At 40.9% G+C, this 18,660-nt stretch overlaps 1 protein-coding gene across 2 annotated transcripts in view; it reads left to right on the top strand.

Moving 5' to 3' along the window:
- CIITA (class II major histocompatibility complex transactivator) overlaps window positions 1-16,958 on the top strand; it is a 29,668-nt gene extending 12,710 nt beyond the window's left edge. For both annotated transcript variants that reach the window (XM_087731865.1, XM_087731864.1), the window contains exons 7-20: window positions 378-527; window positions 1,749-1,889; window positions 2,028-2,084; window positions 4,223-4,288; window positions 4,750-6,448; window positions 6,561-6,734; window positions 7,587-7,658; window positions 8,871-8,951; window positions 10,405-10,497; window positions 10,837-10,920; window positions 11,720-11,803; window positions 12,293-12,376; window positions 12,990-13,082; window positions 14,812-16,958. In XM_087731865.1, coding sequence (XP_087587991.1) covers window positions 378-527; window positions 1,749-1,889; window positions 2,028-2,084; window positions 4,223-4,288; window positions 4,750-6,448; window positions 6,561-6,734; window positions 7,587-7,658; window positions 8,871-8,951; window positions 10,405-10,497; window positions 10,837-10,920; window positions 11,720-11,803; window positions 12,293-12,376; window positions 12,990-13,062 — 2,858 coding nt within the window. In that variant the 3' untranslated portion in view covers window positions 13,063-13,082; window positions 14,812-16,958. The remainder of the gene's footprint in view (window positions 1-377; window positions 528-1,748; window positions 1,890-2,027; window positions 2,085-4,222; window positions 4,289-4,749; window positions 6,449-6,560; window positions 6,735-7,586; window positions 7,659-8,870; window positions 8,952-10,404; window positions 10,498-10,836; window positions 10,921-11,719; window positions 11,804-12,292; window positions 12,377-12,989; window positions 13,083-14,811) is intronic.
- The last annotated feature ends 1,702 nt before the right edge of the window (window positions 16,959-18,660 follow it).

Raw genomic sequence — 18,660 nt, 5'->3', positions numbered from 1 at the left:
GGGAACCTTAGTACAGCCGATGTAAGACCTCGTTATGTCTTCTCTGTCAATCATCCATGTGTAAGAGCATTTACATCTAAACACATCTGAAGGTTTCTAGAAAGAAGGCAGGACAGGAAAGATGAAGAAAAAGAAAATGAAAAGAGTGAACTACTGGAAAAAAGTGATCTATTACAGAATTTCATAAATACATTTTAAATTTTGAGACCTGAGTAAATTTCAGGCGGCCATTGCGAATTGTTCTTGCTTTTGGAAAATCAAGCCACAGCGGATCAGAATCAAGTGGTTTATCATATCTATTGAAACCTCTTCTTTGGCTCCCTTTACTTGTAGCAATGAAATAACTTTCTCCTTTTGTTTTGCTTTTTTTTTTCAAGTGGAAGTCCCTGCAGTGTCTGCAGAGAATGGCAGTTTCTTAGCCATGCCTCTCAACAGCCATCCAGCTAGCTCCACCTCACTAACTAACCAGCACATGTCCTTTTCTGTTCCTGCTACCAATGCGTTGGAAAGAAGTTTCATAATTCCTGGTATGTACAGTACAGCTATAGGTGTGCTCCTGTACACAGGTTGATTTATACAAGAGGGAAACTCTTTTATAAATCTGGTCATTGACCATGAACAATGGCGGGGAAAACAGGTATGGCAGCTGTTTCAGTCAGGCACTTAAAAGTGTGACACTCACTCACTGAAAGAATGAAAAATATTCAAGGGAAATTAAAAGTGCTTTGCCCCTAATGAAATAGAATGAGTGTTTCATTTAATTGGTGAAGTGCAGGTTAATAAGTAAGAGAGCAGAGTTATTTACTATATGCTAATCTAAATAATTACTTATTTGTCTTAAGAATGGGAAATCACAAGATTTTCGTTCATAAACTTTGGTTTAGTTCCAGTTTCTTTTTCATGCAGAGGTTTGTAAAGGACTGTGGGATAATTATATTTGCAATAGCAGAGAAAAATCTAGGTTGGAATTTTGTTCACCAAAACTGAGTACTAATCCAAGTGATGAGCTGTGTAGCCACCTCGCCTTGATCACCTTGTGTAGCAGAGGGTGTTCATGGCCCACTGGCAAGTGCTAATGACAAAAACACAATTCAACACCTTTCACTGTTAAATCTATGCTGGAAAGGAACCAAAAAGCAGTGGATAAGTTTGAAGTCTTGAAATATCTGATGCTAGCTGAAACAGCACAAAGTAGCAGAAGAAATTCTGTCACACCTACAGAAACTCAGAGCTATGGCTGATTAAATTGCAAGCAGTGCATCATCAAAAAAATTTCCCAGTGCGACCTCAGAGAGAGGATGCTTGCTAGCTGCTTGTACAAGCTGCATGATGTGCAATTATGTGGGAAAGATGTAGCGCAAAGGATGGTAAAATTAATTTAGATACATAATATTTACACATTGTCTTTCTTTTGGATCTCTGGTCCATACATTTACAGACTTTGCCTTATGCAGTTTTCCATCTGGTAATAGAATTTCTCTTTAGGCTATTGAAACTCAATTATGGTCACTAAAAGCTGGGTAATCCCTTGTATTTCACATTCATTGTACCTTTTAAGAGTTTTTGTTTAATGGATTCTATGGACCTTGTGATCCTGTGAATTCTGGTTCATAAACTCAACTGGGAATATTTGCCCAGAAGCTGCCAGAAAGGATAAGTAGCTTTTAGAAAGCTTTTTCTTCCTTAGAAACCTTTGGAAACCAGGAGCTTTTAAAAACCGAAGAGTAATTATTCTGCACTCATTTCAGGATCTTCAGCACCTTTGATTCCAGAGTGTCTACCTGTCGGCATGAAAGGGAGCCAAGAGAATATAGGCTTTGCAGATCCTCCTCAGCAGATACTTAACTTTGTTCTTGGAAATGGCACATCTGATGTTATAATATATCCAGGTAAGAGCAATAACCTTTTATCCACATAAATAGGCAGAAAGTACTGGAAAATCAGTGCTGTCAACAAAGTACTAAGTTCCCTCATTTCCGTTACTGATAGCTATGATAGGCTGAAAACTATCATTTGTTTCTTGTCAGTGCTGACTTCGTCCATGGAAACATTGATGTCCCCAAGTTTTCCAGTTAGTTTATGTGGTAAGTAGAAAATGAATTTATATATATACAGTATTTTGGACTGGGAGAGGGAGCATATTGCTTCTACCCAAAGCCAATTCTCCCCTCCAGGCTTTACTCGACCTTATTGAGGAAAATAACATTAATGGCATTTCCTTCTTCGTACTGATCACTGGCTGCTTAGTCTAGTCCAAAATACAGAGCACATAAGGGGTTGTAGAGCTACAGGTTCGGCTATATATTAGCAGCCAATCCACTGTGTTTGCAATGAAGTCCAGTTTCTGGAAGAAGTCTTCTTGTCTAGTTAAAACAATACAAAAGCCCAGTGTGCTTGAGCACCATCAGAAGTGGAAGTTGTGCCGGTACTGGAATGGCCTGAGCATCTTAAATGCTTGGTGCTGAAAGCCAGACTGCAGTCAGCTCACATGGAAGCCCCAAAACCAAAATGGTGATGGCTTATTTAACTAAACAGTACAGAAGCCTAACACACAGAAAGGCTTATAAAGAAATCAGAGCCTTGGTCAGGGTATAACGATCCCACCTGTGGTAGCAAACTTTCCTCAGACACTTTTCTTCCAGCCCTCAGAGCTGTTAGAACAGGGAATTTGATTTCAGCGGTTATTTAGTTTCTGATCTCTGTGTACCCTGGTGAGTACAGCTGCTTGCAGCTTAGTACAAGTGTTTTGTTGCCCTCTGGTGGCTAATACCACCCAAAATAGCAAATTTTTTAAGTGGGGATTAATAGGCAAATACCCCTAGATTCGGGAAGTATTTGTAAATGATATATACTGTTTATGTGAATACACAACACTAGTAATTCCAACTGATTTACAGCAGCACAACATATGTGAGTTTGTTGCAACCCTCAGGCCTCCTAATGCAGCAGAGAAATTTTAGCACATAAGCTAGCAAGCCAGTCTCTTTTCCTTTTTTAAAAATTATGAACACCTGATTGATTTGACCAATGCTGCTTCCCATCTAAATGTCTCATTGCAGCTTTTCTTGGGTTTCCATTCTGTTGTTTTTACTTAATAAAATAAATAGTAAACCACAAACAGACACTTGCCTGAAAACAAGCATGTCCCCTCCTTATTTAATATCTTAAGTCGATTTTCCTTCTACAAGGAGGAGAGCTATCTCTATACCAAATGTATTCTTTCACTGGAAAAAAGGACTTGCTTATTAGAAGTCTGTGGGTGCTTCCCTGCTAGAAGCAACTCTGAACTCTAACCATTCCTCCTGTTGCTGGCATGCAGGGTAGGAATTGACTTCCAGATTTGTGAAACTGTAAGATTTGTATTTTTTTTTAAACCTCATTCTACATCAAGATGAACCAAATATTATGGTAATAAATACATTTGTGCAAATCTAGGGAGATTAGCTTGTTTTGGTGGGGTTTTTTTCCCAACATCTCTTCTGAGCGTGGTTACCATGAGACTATTGATGAGGTTGGGTTGTTACAGTCTCTGTCAATTTAAATTCTGTCCCGCATCTGCAAAGCTTTTCCTACCAAAAGTTTTGTCAAAACTGATACTCTCTCATTACCAGCCTGTAAAAAATATAGCTTCTCTGAAGAATTCCCAATTTCTTTGTGTATGGCAGAGATTGCTCATCGGACCAAGTGAGAAGGTCTGCAGTCATTTGAAAGCAAACAGGCAAAAAGAAAGAAAATTGGACAGTGACAGTACTTTGTCAGGAAGAGTAATGGGTAAATTCTGTTACCAATAGTCACTTCTCCGCGACTTTCATCCTTAATGTTTGGTTACAAGGTGTAGAATAACAAGAGGAAGCTATTGCTTTCGATGGCATAAAGAAGTCCTATGTGTGAACGTGAATTTATGCAAAACACTGCCATTTGAAAGGAACAGTGGATGTCACCTTCTTATGATAGGTCTTCTGCTTCATACAGCTGTCAGAACAGCTGTCATCTTGTTTGGTGTCATACTGCCTGCAGCAGTTCATGTCAGCTGAATTGTACTTCTGTGAGGATTTTTTTCCTTTCCCCTGTCAAATAAACAAAATAGCTCTTTCTCTGGATGTTACGTAATATATGTTGCAATGAACTTGAAAATTTGCATTAGTCTTATTGTTAAAATTAGTAAAGCTGAATCAATGACTATCTAAGTGTCTTCTTCAAGTATATTGTTTTGTTTCTCCAGGTTTAGAATTGTTCAAAGAAGTCCGAGTTCCCATAATTCCTTCTGAAGAACCTTTCAAAAGACCAAGTAAGTTTAGATCTCTTGAACTTAAAACTTCCAGTATTTTTTGGCTATTTTTTCTGTGTTTCTTTCCATGCAGGAAAGCTTCGTGTTGCAGGAATTATTATTCAGTAATTTGTGAAGCTGTTCCAAGTGTCTGAGCACAATTTCTGTTTTTAAGATAGTAGACTTGTCTGCCTTTAGATATCTAGCTGTCGTACCTAACTTAGGAGGTCAGTGTACTTAGCTGGTTTTCTCATATGCGTAGATACCTCCAGAATTATTCAGTTCCTAGGTCTAAAAGTGTCTATTGTGACTGCACTCCTAATTTAAATACCTGCAGTTGCATGGGATAAATCCAGACCTAGGTGCTTTATGGGAATAGAGGTATTTTGACCATATTACAATTACGTACTTAAACCACCCTGAAGCAATGTTGTAATTTGTGGACTGGTTTCTTCACTTTGTGTGTGTTTTTTTTTCTCTAGAGCCAGTGGAAGCTTTCTGTACGTCACTTATGGATTATTTCCGAGATGTGTGCAAATCTGTGGCCATGGAGCGTGAAGTACCTCTTGATCACCTGTTTATTGAGGGGACACTTGTTCAAAGCCAAACTGAAACCAAGACTGGGAAGAATAGTGTCAAAGCACTTGAAAAGGAGCTGGTAACTTGCAGTCTGCAAGGGAAGGAAAACGCAGCCCTTAAAAGAAGCCAAATATTTCAAATCTCAGGAGGTAAAGAGACTAAAGTGATTGTGGTACTGGGAAAAGCAGGAATGGGCAAAAGCATTCTTGCTCAGAAGATCTGCCAGGACTGGTCCAATGGAGAGTTTTCTCAATTTGAATTTGTATTTTGGTTTGACTGCAAACAAATAAGCTTGCCTGAGAAGCAATACAGCCTGAAGGATCTACTTCTTGAATTTTTTGTAAAACCTCAAAAGGGAAGCAAAGAGATCTTTGAGTATATATTGCAAAATCCTGCTAAAGTCCTTCTGATTTTTGATGGTTTTGAAGGGCTGCATGATCACGAGAATCTTCCTCGTTGTTCAGCCAGGCAGCCTGAAAAAGACTTGTGCAGTATAAAAGAGCTGCTTTCAGGACTCATCCAAAAAAAGATACTCAATGGTTGCACTTTATTACTTACAGCAAGACCAAAAGACAAGGTGTACCAGTATGTGTCCAAAGTGGATAAGACTATTGAAATAGTAGGATTTTCCCCTCAGCAAAGAGAATTGTACATAACCAAATACTTCGAAGGATTATCCTACTGTGATAATGCACTGAAATTAATCAAAGAGTGTGAGTACTTGTTCAGTCATTGTTACAACCCTATTATGTGTAGATTTGTTTGTTTTGTCTGTGAGACTGTACTTGAAATGGGAGACAAAAACCTTCCTTCAACTCTTACTACAGTCTTCCTGAAACTTGTTCAGCAAAAGATAACACCTATGCAAACAGATGTAGCAGCCATGCAAAACCAGGAGAATCTGGCTACACTAGCCCGTATAGCCTGGTATCTTGGAGAAAAGCACCAAAGTGCCATGAAAAGTTATCTTCCTTCTAAGGAAGTTAAAGAGTTTGCTCTGAAATACGGATTTTTCCTGCCGTTTGCATTCCCCAGACATTCAGATAGTGAAGAAGAGGAATTTGGGAGCACATTCTCCGATTTTGTCATTCAGAATTTCTTGGGTGCACTTCACCTTATGTTAGCAGAAGAGATCAAGGATAAAAGTCTAACAAAGTACCTGTCTTTTCCATCCAAGAAGAAAAAACCTTATAACTGGTTAGACTTAGTGCCTCGATTTTTGGCTGGATTGTTGTTCCTCCAGGATGACCCCTACTTCTGCTCCCTTTCAAATAAGGATGTAAAACAATCAACCAAGAAGCAGAAAACACTCTTGAAATATATTAGAAAGCTGCAGATAAATGAGCTCTGTCCGGAGAGGTTACTCGAGCTTTTACATTGTATTTATGAAACGCAAAGCATTTATCTTTTGCAGCATGTGGCCTTAAGGCTCAAGCCAGACCTGTCTTTTCTGGACGTAGTTCTTACACCGCCTGATGTCCATGTACTGCATTCTATTTTAAAAACATCAAGAAAAGAGTTTTCCTTGGATTTGCGAAACAGCAGCATTGACATGCAAGGGCTAAAAGACTTGGTTGGCCTAAAGAACGTGGCATCGTTCAGGTTGGTCATTCTTTGTAGATAGCAGTGTCATTCATAGGACTGTATGTAGATGACACTTTCATCAACAACAGCAGTCATATCTGTTGATTTCACGTGTTTTGTCACTTCACAGGGCCTCCCTCAGCAATACAGTCAGGCTCTGGAAATCTTTAGAACAAACAAAAGACTATGAACTGCTGAGAGCATCAACAGAGAAATTTGTTCTTGATCCCTTTAAGGCAAAGACAATGAAGGACGTCAGTGACCTTTCAGACCTTGTCGAGATGCAGGAGAAGATGATCAATTGGTAGGCTCATTTATGATCAAAAGTCCTCTTAATATACTAGTGAATTAAGAAGATGGGGGTTCACTGACAGTGCTGGAGAATGGAGTCCAAAGGAGAAAGGAACTAAGGCTCTTGTCTCAGAGCCTTCTCCTACCCCGAAATGGTTGTCATGGCAGGGAGGAGCAATGACAGCACCATGCAGAATATTTATCAAAACTGCCAATAAAAAAGCCAGCTGTCATTTTTTTCTCCAGATTTCTTTTTAATCTCTGAATACGCTATCTTCCAGTCGCTTTCAGTTACATAACTTGGGGTGACTGATTTCCCCCCCCCCCGTAGCAGCTGGGCCATAAACGAAGGCTTGTTTTGCACCAGTCCCAAACGACCTGAGTCAGTCCTTGACCTCAGGAGGTAAAAGCTTGTGTTCTGTGATCTAGAAGCCCTGTGTTTCATCCCTGCTCATGGTGTTGCCAGGGGATTGGTTGCAAGTAAAAGCATGCATAAATAAAGTATTTTGGTTGGGGTTTTTTTACATAAAAATGGTGACTTCCATTTTAACACAGGCACAGTATTTTGATTAAAATATACACAAAATAAGTTTCATGTTTGACAGAAAATACTTGGTTTAGAAGAATGTATTTTTAAGTTTTATTGGAAAAAGAGCAAACGACTGCACTATGAAAGGCAATTATCAGATTGAAATGAATTGAATGAAGAAAGGTTGGAGCAGAAGTTATTCTGAAGTTCCCTGGTTCGTCAGTTAATGCAGCAGTGGTTTATTTCCTGTAGAAGTTTACTAAGAAATTATTTTTAAAGCACTCTTTTGGTTGCTAAAATATTTCTCATACTCTGGTTCTATTGTGATTTATTTAGTGTGCAAGATGCATCTGGTTGCAGCAGCTATGAAATTCCTGCCATCAAAAACCTCAGAAAACTAGAATTTGCGTAAGTGATATACCTCCCTGTTGATCGAGATATAATTACATTTAAGATGGAGAAGAGTCATGGATATTGGCTACAGTCATTGAACTGATGTATAGTTAGTTTATGGTAAAACATTAAGTAAACCCATTTATTTCTATTTCACTTTTCTCAACTAGATTTATTAAGTTATGGCCAAAACTCAGAAAATGTCTTTTCTGGCTCCTCCAGTGACACAGATCAACATGTCGTATCAATTCTGTTTGATTTTACTACAAGTTAGCTCCTTATCACCAGATGTAGATCATAGAATCATAGAATCATAGAATCGTTAAGGTGGGAAAAGACCCTTAAGATCATCGAGTCCAACCGTTAACCTAGCACTGCCAAGTCCACCACTAAACCATGTCCTCAAAATGCCAGATCTTGTGCCACAGGGTATAAAATATCTTGATCGTGATCCAGCTACCTGGGAAATGGTTTTTTCCCTCAGAAATGCTCAACTCTTCTATCTGAGTCTTCTGATGTAATTTTCTGCCCTATCAGGTCTTCATCTGTTTCCTGCTCTTCACATCTGACCCAGAACTGCTATGCTTGGCCTCACTTCTGATTTTATTCTGCTTTCTCTTCTCGTTTCCTGTCCTACTTTCCCTTTATTTTAAATTTTTGGTTAAAATTCTGATCCTTTTACCTAAACTGAACTTGTTCTGATACTAAGGAAACTCCAAATGAGAGGTCAGTGTCTGAGGGACAAATGCTTGGAGCTGAAATATTAAAGTTCAATTTATGCTTTAAGCTACAGTAAAATGTTGATCTTAAGTTAGTCTGAATTGCCAATAGTTGGGGGGAAAAAAAAGATAATATTTTTTAATCTCCATTATCAAGATTATAATAGTTAAAATGAAAAACCTGAAAAAAAAATAGAAAAATAACAGAAATACAGGAATCTAAACCAAGTGAGATGAGTCTTGCAAAGAGTAACAAAAAAGTGTCAAATGCACGTACTGCTGCTTCTGTCCAAGCAGCTCTGCTCTGTCTGACCTTTGCCTTGTGGGGTCCTCATCTGGAGGCTTCAAAGCAGAAATCCTTGCTGCAGATTGTAGGGAATGGCTGCTTCTAAGGAGTGTAAACTAGCTTGCATTTGGGGCTGCGGGGGAAGAACTTAAAAATTCATAACTTTTGCTGTTTCTCAGCATGTGGAAAAACTGCACCATGTCTATATTTATTTTCTTCCAGGCTGGGTCCAGCATGTGGCCTGCAGGGATTCCTAAAACTCGTGGAAATTCTTGCAGCATTTCCATCACTTCAGCATTTAGAGTGAGTAATGATAAAGATTAACTTTGCTAATGTTGCTCCTCAGCAGCCCTTAATGATGGGGGAGGTCATGTACCTAAAAACCATTTTATTTGCCAGCAAGACTACTTGCTTTGGTGAACAAACTGAACAACAAAAACATTCAGAGAATATAACCACAGACTAAAAGCCAGCGCTTTTCATCTCCGTTAAGACTCTGGTAGTGGTTCATGGTTCACTTCCCCGGGTGTTCCTCAGTGGTTAAAAGGTTTAGCTCAGACCCCCACGGGGTGCTCCCCTTCCTGCCACGGCACTGATCCACGCTGCCGGCGGATTACTTATTTCTTCATTCAAGCTCCATAGCGTGCCCACGCCCCAGCCTCCCTCGTGGTGAGGTTTCTGGGGGACTCACAGTCGTGTCTGCCCCGGGAGAGAAGAGGCTCCCTCCTAAACCAGAATCAGTGTTGAATTTGGGGGTTAACTTCAGTGTTTGTGCCGGTGCTGTGCACCTTCTGGTGTCTACGAACATCCTGAACTTCTGGTAGAAGTTGTAAGAGATTGAGCTTTGTGGATTTGATTCATATAAAAGATATGAAAAAAGCCATACTCAGCTAGTATCTGGTTTTGTTCTGCCCATGTATTTTCACACAGTCTTTGTCCCTTCCTTTACCAGGAGCAGTATTAGAAATAGAGTTTTAAGAACTCCAGTTACTATTTATTCTCTCGTATCCGTGACAAATCAGCTGTCTCTGAATTTTAAGCTTCTTTATGCCAGAAACAATTGTAGCAACAATATTCAATATTCTGCAGTCATCTCTGTGGGAAGATTGCTGGGTTTTGACAGGGCTTTGGCCTCACTGGCTCAGCCCATTGGCCATTTGTCTGTATTGCATCTGGCCTTTTCATGATATTTTGGGAAAACAATAAAGCTCTAAAATTGGAATGAGTCCGATGTATCCCAGCGTTGTCTGTCAGATTAGAAGGGGACCAGTATCTAAAATTGTGACTAAAACTCTTTCCATCTGGATACCTGGATGAGGAAAACTTCATTTCTAATACTCCCTATCTGGAGAAGGAGCTGTTTAGGCAGGGATTTACAGCATCTGCTGGATTTTGTCAGTTCTGTATTTCTGTGTGCACAGGCAATCTCATTTCAGCATAGCTGGAACACAGCTATTTCATAACCATTTTAATAATCTTCAGTGTATGGTGGAAGCAAGGCATTAAGTGCTGCCATTTGCATATCAAAGGAAATGGGTCAAGCCATTCAACTAGTAAAAAAAAAAATTCTTACACTGTAAATTTGGGAAGCAGAAAGCTGCTTATTAGAGAAGCTGTAATTTGCGTGATGCTTCTTGCTGATTGAGGCTACTGCAGAGAAGGAGCACCTCAAGATAAATAGAGTGGTCTCTGAGGTGAATAAACCGCAAAAATTTAGATTAAAAGGGAAGCTAATTCTCTCTTTGTCATCACCCAGCCTTGATGCTCTGAGTGAAAATGGCATAGGAGATGAAGGAGCGAAGAGTCTATCTGAAGTCTTTCCAACCCTGACATCACTGGAAACATTAAAGTAAGTGCGAGGTTAACAGTTCTGGAAATTTTTTGAAAGAAATAGATTAAACCTAGAGCCTTAAGGGACTGTGTGTTAACAAGTATGGGCACAACTAACCCATGGGTGTGGAAGACCAATGAGTCTATGGACATAATCTGTACGTTCATTAGAGAAATAGGTTAATCCTATGGCAATTCCTTATTTCCCTTCAAGGGCCGTAATTTGTCTTTTTTCCTGCATTTGGTGTAAATGGATGGTCCAAGTTATATAAAAAAGACATCGAAAATGAATTTTCCCCACATTGGAATAAATTAGAATAAATGTGCTCAACTAACAAAGCGATCTCACTTACTGTAGCTTATCACAGAATAAGATAACGGATGTGGGTGCGGAGAAACTAGCTACAGCTCTTCCTTCCTTGTCTTCGTTAAAGACACTAAGGTAAGTGGTGGTATCCTGTTCAGCTGTTTTATACAACACACCTTGCTATCTCTGTCAGAAATTACTGAACGTGGAACAAATATGTACACTGTGCGGCAGCCAAGCTTTTGACTTCATTCTTGCATAAAGCCTTTAGAGAGAAGAGGAGGGAAATGTATGACCCAGTGTAGACATACAGAAGGATATCTCGAGAATATAACGAGGGCTGTACTGATTTTTAAATCCAATCCGTAACACCCACTTATGAATAATACCCTGTACAAATGTGCACCCAGGGCCGTGATCTGCTGCAAGCTTATGGGGAGCTTGCTAAGCCCTAAGCCAGCAAGGAGGTGGTGTGCGTTTGCTGATATGGGACCGATGGTCCATCCCACTTCATGAAAATGTCTGGCATAGGCCTGAATGAAGTGTCTCAGCAGGGAACGCAAGAAACTGTGGTGTGCAGTTCTGAAATAATTTGCTCACGTGGAAATCTTTTGAATGCTGTGCCCCAAGTCTTTGAGCGTCATTTTCTTGCAGAGTTTTAATTTGATCTAATGTAGACAGAAATGTTCCCGTTATTCATGAAGAATCTAGGCCTGTTCTTGCTGTAGCTGTGCTAGCTGAAGAAGGGATGTGCCCATTTGCTTTACTTGATACGGAAAATACGAAACTGTGTTTTAAATACTAACTGCAAATAGATAAGGATACATGGGAAGTTAAGATGTACCACCCATATCTGAAATTCCTTGATCTAATATATAATCTGTTTACATAATCCATTATTCGATTGTGACTCTACCGGTTTAATTTTCTGCAGCTTATACAATAATAGCATTTGTGATTTTGGAGCAGAAAATCTTGCGAAAGTTCTTCCTGCGATGGCATCTTTAAGAGTGCTAGAGTGAGTATGAAATCTTTTAAGATGGCCCAGGAAAGCTTACTTGCTTGGATACTGAAAATTCAAATCTTCCGTGCTCAGGGTAGAGGAGACAGAAATGGAGGAAGAACATTTCAGGGAAATTTCACAGGGAAAATGTGCTTATGCAGAGTCCAGATAGTCAGTGGTTAGAAAGGATTAAGGAGCGGTTCACCATAAAAACCGAAAAATTGGTTTTAAGGTGGGAGAATAGGGTCATGGGGAGTTGGAGAAGGACCTCGGGTACATAGAATAAGGAATCCCTCAGATGAACTAACTTAATGAAGTTCCAGTTTGACCTGTTGAGTCTTTTATTACAGGTTTTTGAATCAAGGGTCTATTTTGGCATTTTTATTTTTCTTTCTTCCCCCATCTGCAGTTAAGCCCGTATAGTATTTTTGATTTTGAACGCAATGTTTTTATTATACTGCTATATGATGTGATCTGGATTAACAAACTTTTTTTCCCCCTCAGTGTTCAGTATAACAAAATAACTGGTGTTGGAGCCCAGCAGCTGACTGACAGCCTACGAAAATGCCCCCATATAAAGAACTTGGTGTAAGTCTCTTGATATGCTGTTTGCTGCACCTTCCTTCTCTAAATCGGGTTAGAATTCATGCTAAAGCTGTGTTCTGTATTTGTCAGATTTATAAGAGGCACAAAGACATCACCAAAATACAAAAGCAGTCACAGAAACGTTAAAAATGTTGTCTCAGGTTTCAGCTGCGTTAATTCCCAATCGTCCCAGGCGAGCGAGCTTGTCCTGCTTTAAGCATAGTTTACATTGAGCCTCCCTTTGGTAATCTTCTCCCCTCCCAGAGTACCTGACCTACTCTGTGCTGCAGGACTTGTGTCTGAAGGATAAACAATGAGCAGCCATCGTTAGAGGTTAAACAGACTGAAGCTGCCAGGACGCATTCAGGGGAAGGGGGGTTGACAGAAAGCTGAAGAACAGTTATGGAGACAGGACTGTAGTGTGTCCTATAACCAGAGTCAGCCAGGTTATGGAGGAGTGCACTGCTTTCTTCTAAAGGAAAATGCATTTTCATTTGTTCCATAGCTTAAATACTTTTATAGAATGATATTCAAAAGGGAAAGGCAACTTTAAAAACAAAACACAAACAAATTATGCTGCTTAAAATCTCTTTCCTTTCCGAATTTCCCCTTACAGGATGTGGAATCCCACCATTCCCTATGGAGTTCTCGAACACCTTCAGCAGCTGGACTCCAGGATCAGTGTGTAGATTCAGATGATCCCACAAAGGTAACATAAACCCTGGCTCCCCGAGGCAACAAGATTTGTTTCTGTGGCAGCTGTTGATTCTGGTCTCACTGGCAGCAGGCACAGTAGCAGCACCAATGCACGCATGGCTAAGGAAAGAGGTGCTGCCCCAGAGCGGCACAGATCAGGATCACACCAGGGCCCCTTTCCCCACTCACCTTGCGTCCCCATCGCCCTGGCACCAGCGCTCGCAGACTGCGAGAGCTGCATCAACAGGAATGGACTTCTAGGACGCCCAGGTCAGCCCAGTTCAGTGACTGGCCGCTCACGAGCTTCTCTTTCTGTTGCGGAAAACTCAATAGCTCTGTGTACTTCTCATGTTTAATAGAGGAGTTCTGTACTCCTTAGAGATATTTTTGTGTTGATTTTTAGTAAGGCCTTTCACTTTTACTTAATACAAATCCTCAACAGCTGCTTGTCTCAGTATGAAGCTGTGCCTATACTGTACTCAGAGCAAACCACTGGTTCTGACATTCCTTGCTCTTAAGTCTGTTTTGTGTAGTTTAGCCACTGGCAGCCACTTTTACTTCATTGATTCTGCCTGCACAGTTTCAAGGATCCTTGAACTAATTGCATCGTTAGCAATTTGCTAACGGTTTGCTGACGATCACCAGGATCTGACTGTCTTGACACTCCTGGACTGAAGGAGCTGCAGCAGGCACGGGAAGTTAGGGTTTTGTGTAGGATTTCTGCTCCCAGGTTTCTGCCACGCGCTTCCTCTTGCTCTTAAAAAAAAGTTACGCAGGACGCATCCGTGAAATGATCCCAGTGAAGAATGAGAAGCCGGAGTCAAGCCAGACACTAGATGCCCTCCAGCTTTCTTTCAGATGGCAAAAAACACATTGCAGAGCGACGGCCAGCTGCTTGAGCTGTGGTTTGAATGGTCCTGGCAATGGCTGCAGTTGCCACTGGCTCCCTAAACCATGCAGTGAGCCAAGCTTTTGCATGACTCTTGCCCTCAGTGCACGAATCACCGGGTGTAGACTGGGCCATATATACGGCACTGATCAGGCTGCAGGCTGTGGGAGGCTCGGGTGCCGTACCAGCTTCACAGACCAGCTTTGTACAGCAGCAGGGAAAAACTGGAGTGATCCGTAAGGGCCTACGGCACAACTAACTCTTTCTCTTGTTGAATAACTGTACCTACTTGGGAAAGAAGACATTAGGGATATGAACACTGCCAGGAAACCTTACCAAAGCCAAGCTTTCTCTAACCTCCTGTCTGTCATTCACGGGCAGCGTGCGCTAAGAGTCTCTGAACATATAGGCCAGCTCCCAAGTGACCTCGCTTTTCCTCTGGACACAGAGCAATGGCAGTCAGGGGTAGAGAGCTCCGCTCTGTGAATGTCGGTGATTCCTGGACACTGCTCAGCTTTCACACCAAGTAAAAGATGTCAAGATGCGTTTAACGCAGCTCTGCATAAACAACCCCGTGCGTCTCCCTCCACTGCTGTTCTCTTGTGTTTGCAGCACGTGCCTGTGGCACCAGTTACCGCGTTGGTGTAGTATCCGAGTATGTCAGGAAACGTTCGTCTTCATTAGCACCGAGGATTAGTAGCAGCAGGAAGCCTGGATCCTGTACTTGAAACATCCAATATCTACCAGTCACTGTTGTCTGTTTTCAGAGCGCATCAAATGCATGGTTTTGGTGACGATAATGATGATTAAGGTAAGGGCATACATCTAATAGTCTGTTTTCATCATTTCACAGGTAACATAAAGAAGAGAGGAAGGTGTTCTCTGTGTTTTCCTATCTTCTTGCTGCTTTATGAATCGGTGGCTGATTTTCATGATAGTGGCAAAATGAAAAAAAGTCACATTTAACCTTGAGTGATGCTTGGAGTAGGTGAATGACGGAGTTCAAATTTTTTAAAAGTCACTTAAAAAATTTAAAAAATGCTATTCAGAGACCCAGTTGTGTTTCTACTGAAGTGATGAAGGGTTAAGCAACATCAAGTTTCAAAGATGAAAAGAGCATCTGGATATTGTGATCACCATGAAAGGTGACCAGGAATTACCAGGATATCGATAGTATAAAATTCCATCATCGATTCATCAAGGAGCAGACTGCAAGCTGCTGGACCTGCAACATCTGAAGTAGTGACAGATCAAACCTAATTGTTTCATGGTGCCAGTGGTAACTGCGATCAAATTCGGTTTGATGATTTTGGACTTCCAAAGCTCAAGGTTACAGATGTCAGCTGTCTGTCTGGACTGATTTGAAGCATTAGGGTCAGGAGCACAAATAAGAACGATCAGTCTTAGAAAACGGTCTGATATTGTAAGATTATCCACGAGAATCTAGAAGTGGTTCTTTTCTTGATGCTAATCACCAATGCTGTCTTAAGGGATAGAAAGGTATTTTCTATCACTCTTTTGTTATAGAATCCTTCAAAAAGATTAGGAAAAAAAGAAAGAAGTAGAGAGAAGAAATGAATTAAAACTGGAAAACTCTTAAGGGTTCTTCTGACTTTATCACAGAAACCTAAATGCATACAAATAGCTTCAGTTTATTGCACAAAAATCCTTGAAGTGACAATCTTCAAAGGCTTTTACTCTGTCTCAAATGAGAACTTTAAATTTTTTTTTTCTTCATTTGTATACCTGGATTGGGATTTAGTTTCTCACTTGCAGGTGGCAGCATAAATGTGCAAGCATCTATTTTATACTTGACAGTGAAATCACTACTGTGATTTCGTTTACATGGCCGCCTTTTCCAGAGTTCTGAATAACTAGGCAACGACAGACAATAACATATTTCAAAGCGTTCCCATGTGTCTGCACTGCTGGCCTCAGTGATACGTGGGCCAAACACCGGTCCTGCTGACTGCGATAGCAAAACCATTGTCTCCTTTTTTCTGTTCTTTTTTTTTCTTCTCCTTTTATTTCAGCTCTGTGAACACGGAGAGAACTTATAATCGTATAGAGATAATTGTCAGGACTGCATTTATCTGGCTCTCTGTCCAGATACAGTCTGGAGACAGAAAAACAAAAAGGGATGGAAAAAGCTTGGAATATCCGATATACCACAAATTGGGAAGGGAGGTCTCTACTTCACGGTTAGCTCACGGTTAGCTCAACAACCTCCTGGAAATCTCTTCTGCTAGGAAGCACTGACAATACTGACCCAAGGATCTGTGCAAACTAGAATCTCTCAACTAAACTCTCAAATACTCTGTAACTTGGTTTTAAAAAAGTCCCCAGTTTAAACAGTTCAAAACCCCCATCTTTATGTTCTTTCCAGCAAATTATACTTCTCTGCTACAGTTTCAGTGCCTGTGGAGTCTTGACAGCAGGGACGGAGGGTGGACAAATTAAAGAAGGAAGGAAGGAAGGGAGGAAGGAAGGAAGGAAGGAAGGAAGGAAGGAAGGAAGGAAGGAAGGAAGGAAGGAAGGAAGGAAGGAAGGAAGGAAGGAAGGAAGGAAGGAAGGTCTGGTTTGTTGTCCGTTAATCAAAGGAGAGCAGGGAACCACACCTAGTACATGAAGGTAATAGTACAAGAGGTGGAAAAACTCTATGGGGAATATGATTGTAACTAGAAAGTGGTATTTTTCTTAACTATCTGCATAGTTCTCTCTAGCCAAACTGTAGTCAGAGTCATGGAAAGAAATCTCATTTACACTCCCCTCTTTCAGCTGAGCTTGAGCCAAATCTTGTGCGATGCACCCGTTAGCCTGTGGCACTCCAGCCGCACAGATCTATGGGGAGCCCTCGTCTTGGCTTCCCTTACCTAAGCTTTGCGTAACAAATGCCCCTTCAGGGATGCATTCTGCAGCTACACTTCACTGTGACTGAATCTGAGAATGTGATAAACATTACACAGGCAGACGAATGTTACAGGACCCTGTCTGGCCTGATAAAATCACGTTGGGTATACTGCTGTTCTATGAGTTAGTAGATGTATGTTTATAATGTACAGATTGTAAATTGTGATACAGTGTTCTGGTTGTCTTTATGCATCTTTTAAAAGTATTAATAAAAGTGAGTATTCCTTTTACAGTAGCTTGTAGTACCCGTTGAAAATTATTTTGATTTTTCTCCTGGAAACGCTATGAAACCACTGCTGGCTTCCGAACATAACGACATGCTCAGGGCTCCCTGTTGCAGATCAACGGAAAGCACCGTCTGCGGGGGAGACAGGTTGGTCCTGCTGGCACTTACCAGTTCAGTGGTCTGGAAACGGAGAAATAATTCTTCACAGGCAATGGGATCCTGCAGTGCCAACTGACAGACTGTAAGTCCAGAATTAGAAGATATAAAAGTGCTGACTGAAGCTGCCTGCACGTAACAGCAAAAAGTTGTTTTCATCCTTTCAGACGTTTTGCAGTTAAAAGTTCTAAAATTAGTTAAGGTTCAAAGTCTGGATATTCTTGTGGCACAAAGCTTATCCAAAATGCTTTTGTCAAACGACTGCCTCGTGTATAGAGGACTGAATTCACTGGCTACCCTAAAAAAGCTGTTCTGATCAAATCTGTGTTCTAAAACTCTTTTAGGATGAGAAAAATCTAACTCTTTTTATGGCCATGCTCTTTTTGTTGTCAAAGAAGCCTTGTTAAAATGCTTAGGCTTGTGTTATGATGGTAGGCAGATCCTGTAATCTGAGTACTCTCCCCATCCTTTAAACGTATCAAGCTGAGCTGCTCTGAGAAATGAGAAATCTTGATCTAAGATTCAGAATCTCCGCATGAATTACTTGGTGGAATGCGTACTGCTTGAGCTGTGCGTTGTGTGGCGTAAACCCACTGCACCGAAATCATTACCAACTAGTAGCTACTGCACGAAGCACCTGTAATGACAAACTGAACCATGTTCTTAAAATGGCATACATGTGACCCTGAAAAATTCGTGTAAGCCGTCTCTGTGAACAGTATGAATTTCTAATTATATAGGCAGCAGGAATGCCGCCTTCAGTAGCAAAATTCAGCCTTTCTTGTGTTGGTACCAAATGGGCATGTGAACACAAGCTTAACAAGTTTTTAAACTTGGCTATTCTTTATATCGGTGCCTAAATGGGGATTTAGTTCCCTAAATGTATCTTTAAGCGTTAGAATATTGTGTCCTAAGTGACTCCGTCCCTGAATTGCAGGCCGGGGATTGTATGGAACAAAGCACTTGTCAGTGCTTTAAGGCCCCAAACTGTATCTGATGGAACCTAGCTTGGAGAAAAGCTACTTAGTGCAATGACGGTGCTTCACCTCTTGCAGGAGCAGCTGAACATTGCATTTGCAGCACAGAACGCTGGGGACTGGGAGCTAATTTCTACTGTGCTAGGAGTTAAGAAATGCCATTTGAGTGCAACACGCAGGAAAAAAGAGCTAGATATGCAAGTTTCTTGTCATTGTTTGAAGGGAGATCTAAACTGTCACCCTCTGGTCCCTCATACTGGCTGTCAAGAGACTCTCACGACACCATCTGTCTGGGTCCAAAAACCCGAGCTGGGAGCAGATGGTAGAGACACAGACTGCAGAGGACAGACATAATGCATGGAGAGAGTTCAGGAGAAATGTTTTCCATTCTGCTTTATCCAAAATGTTCTTGGTACATCGACTTGGCTTAACA

Source organism: Nipponia nippon, unplaced genomic scaffold, assembly GCF_047370975.1.
Source record: "Nipponia nippon isolate SJK-2023a ecotype South Korea unplaced genomic scaffold, ASM4737097v1 scaffold_5, whole genome shotgun sequence".
NCBI lineage: Eukaryota > Metazoa > Chordata > Aves > Pelecaniformes > Threskiornithidae > Nipponia > Nipponia nippon.
Note: the sequence above shows the minus strand (reverse complement) of the source record. Positions and strands in the feature narration are given on the sequence as shown.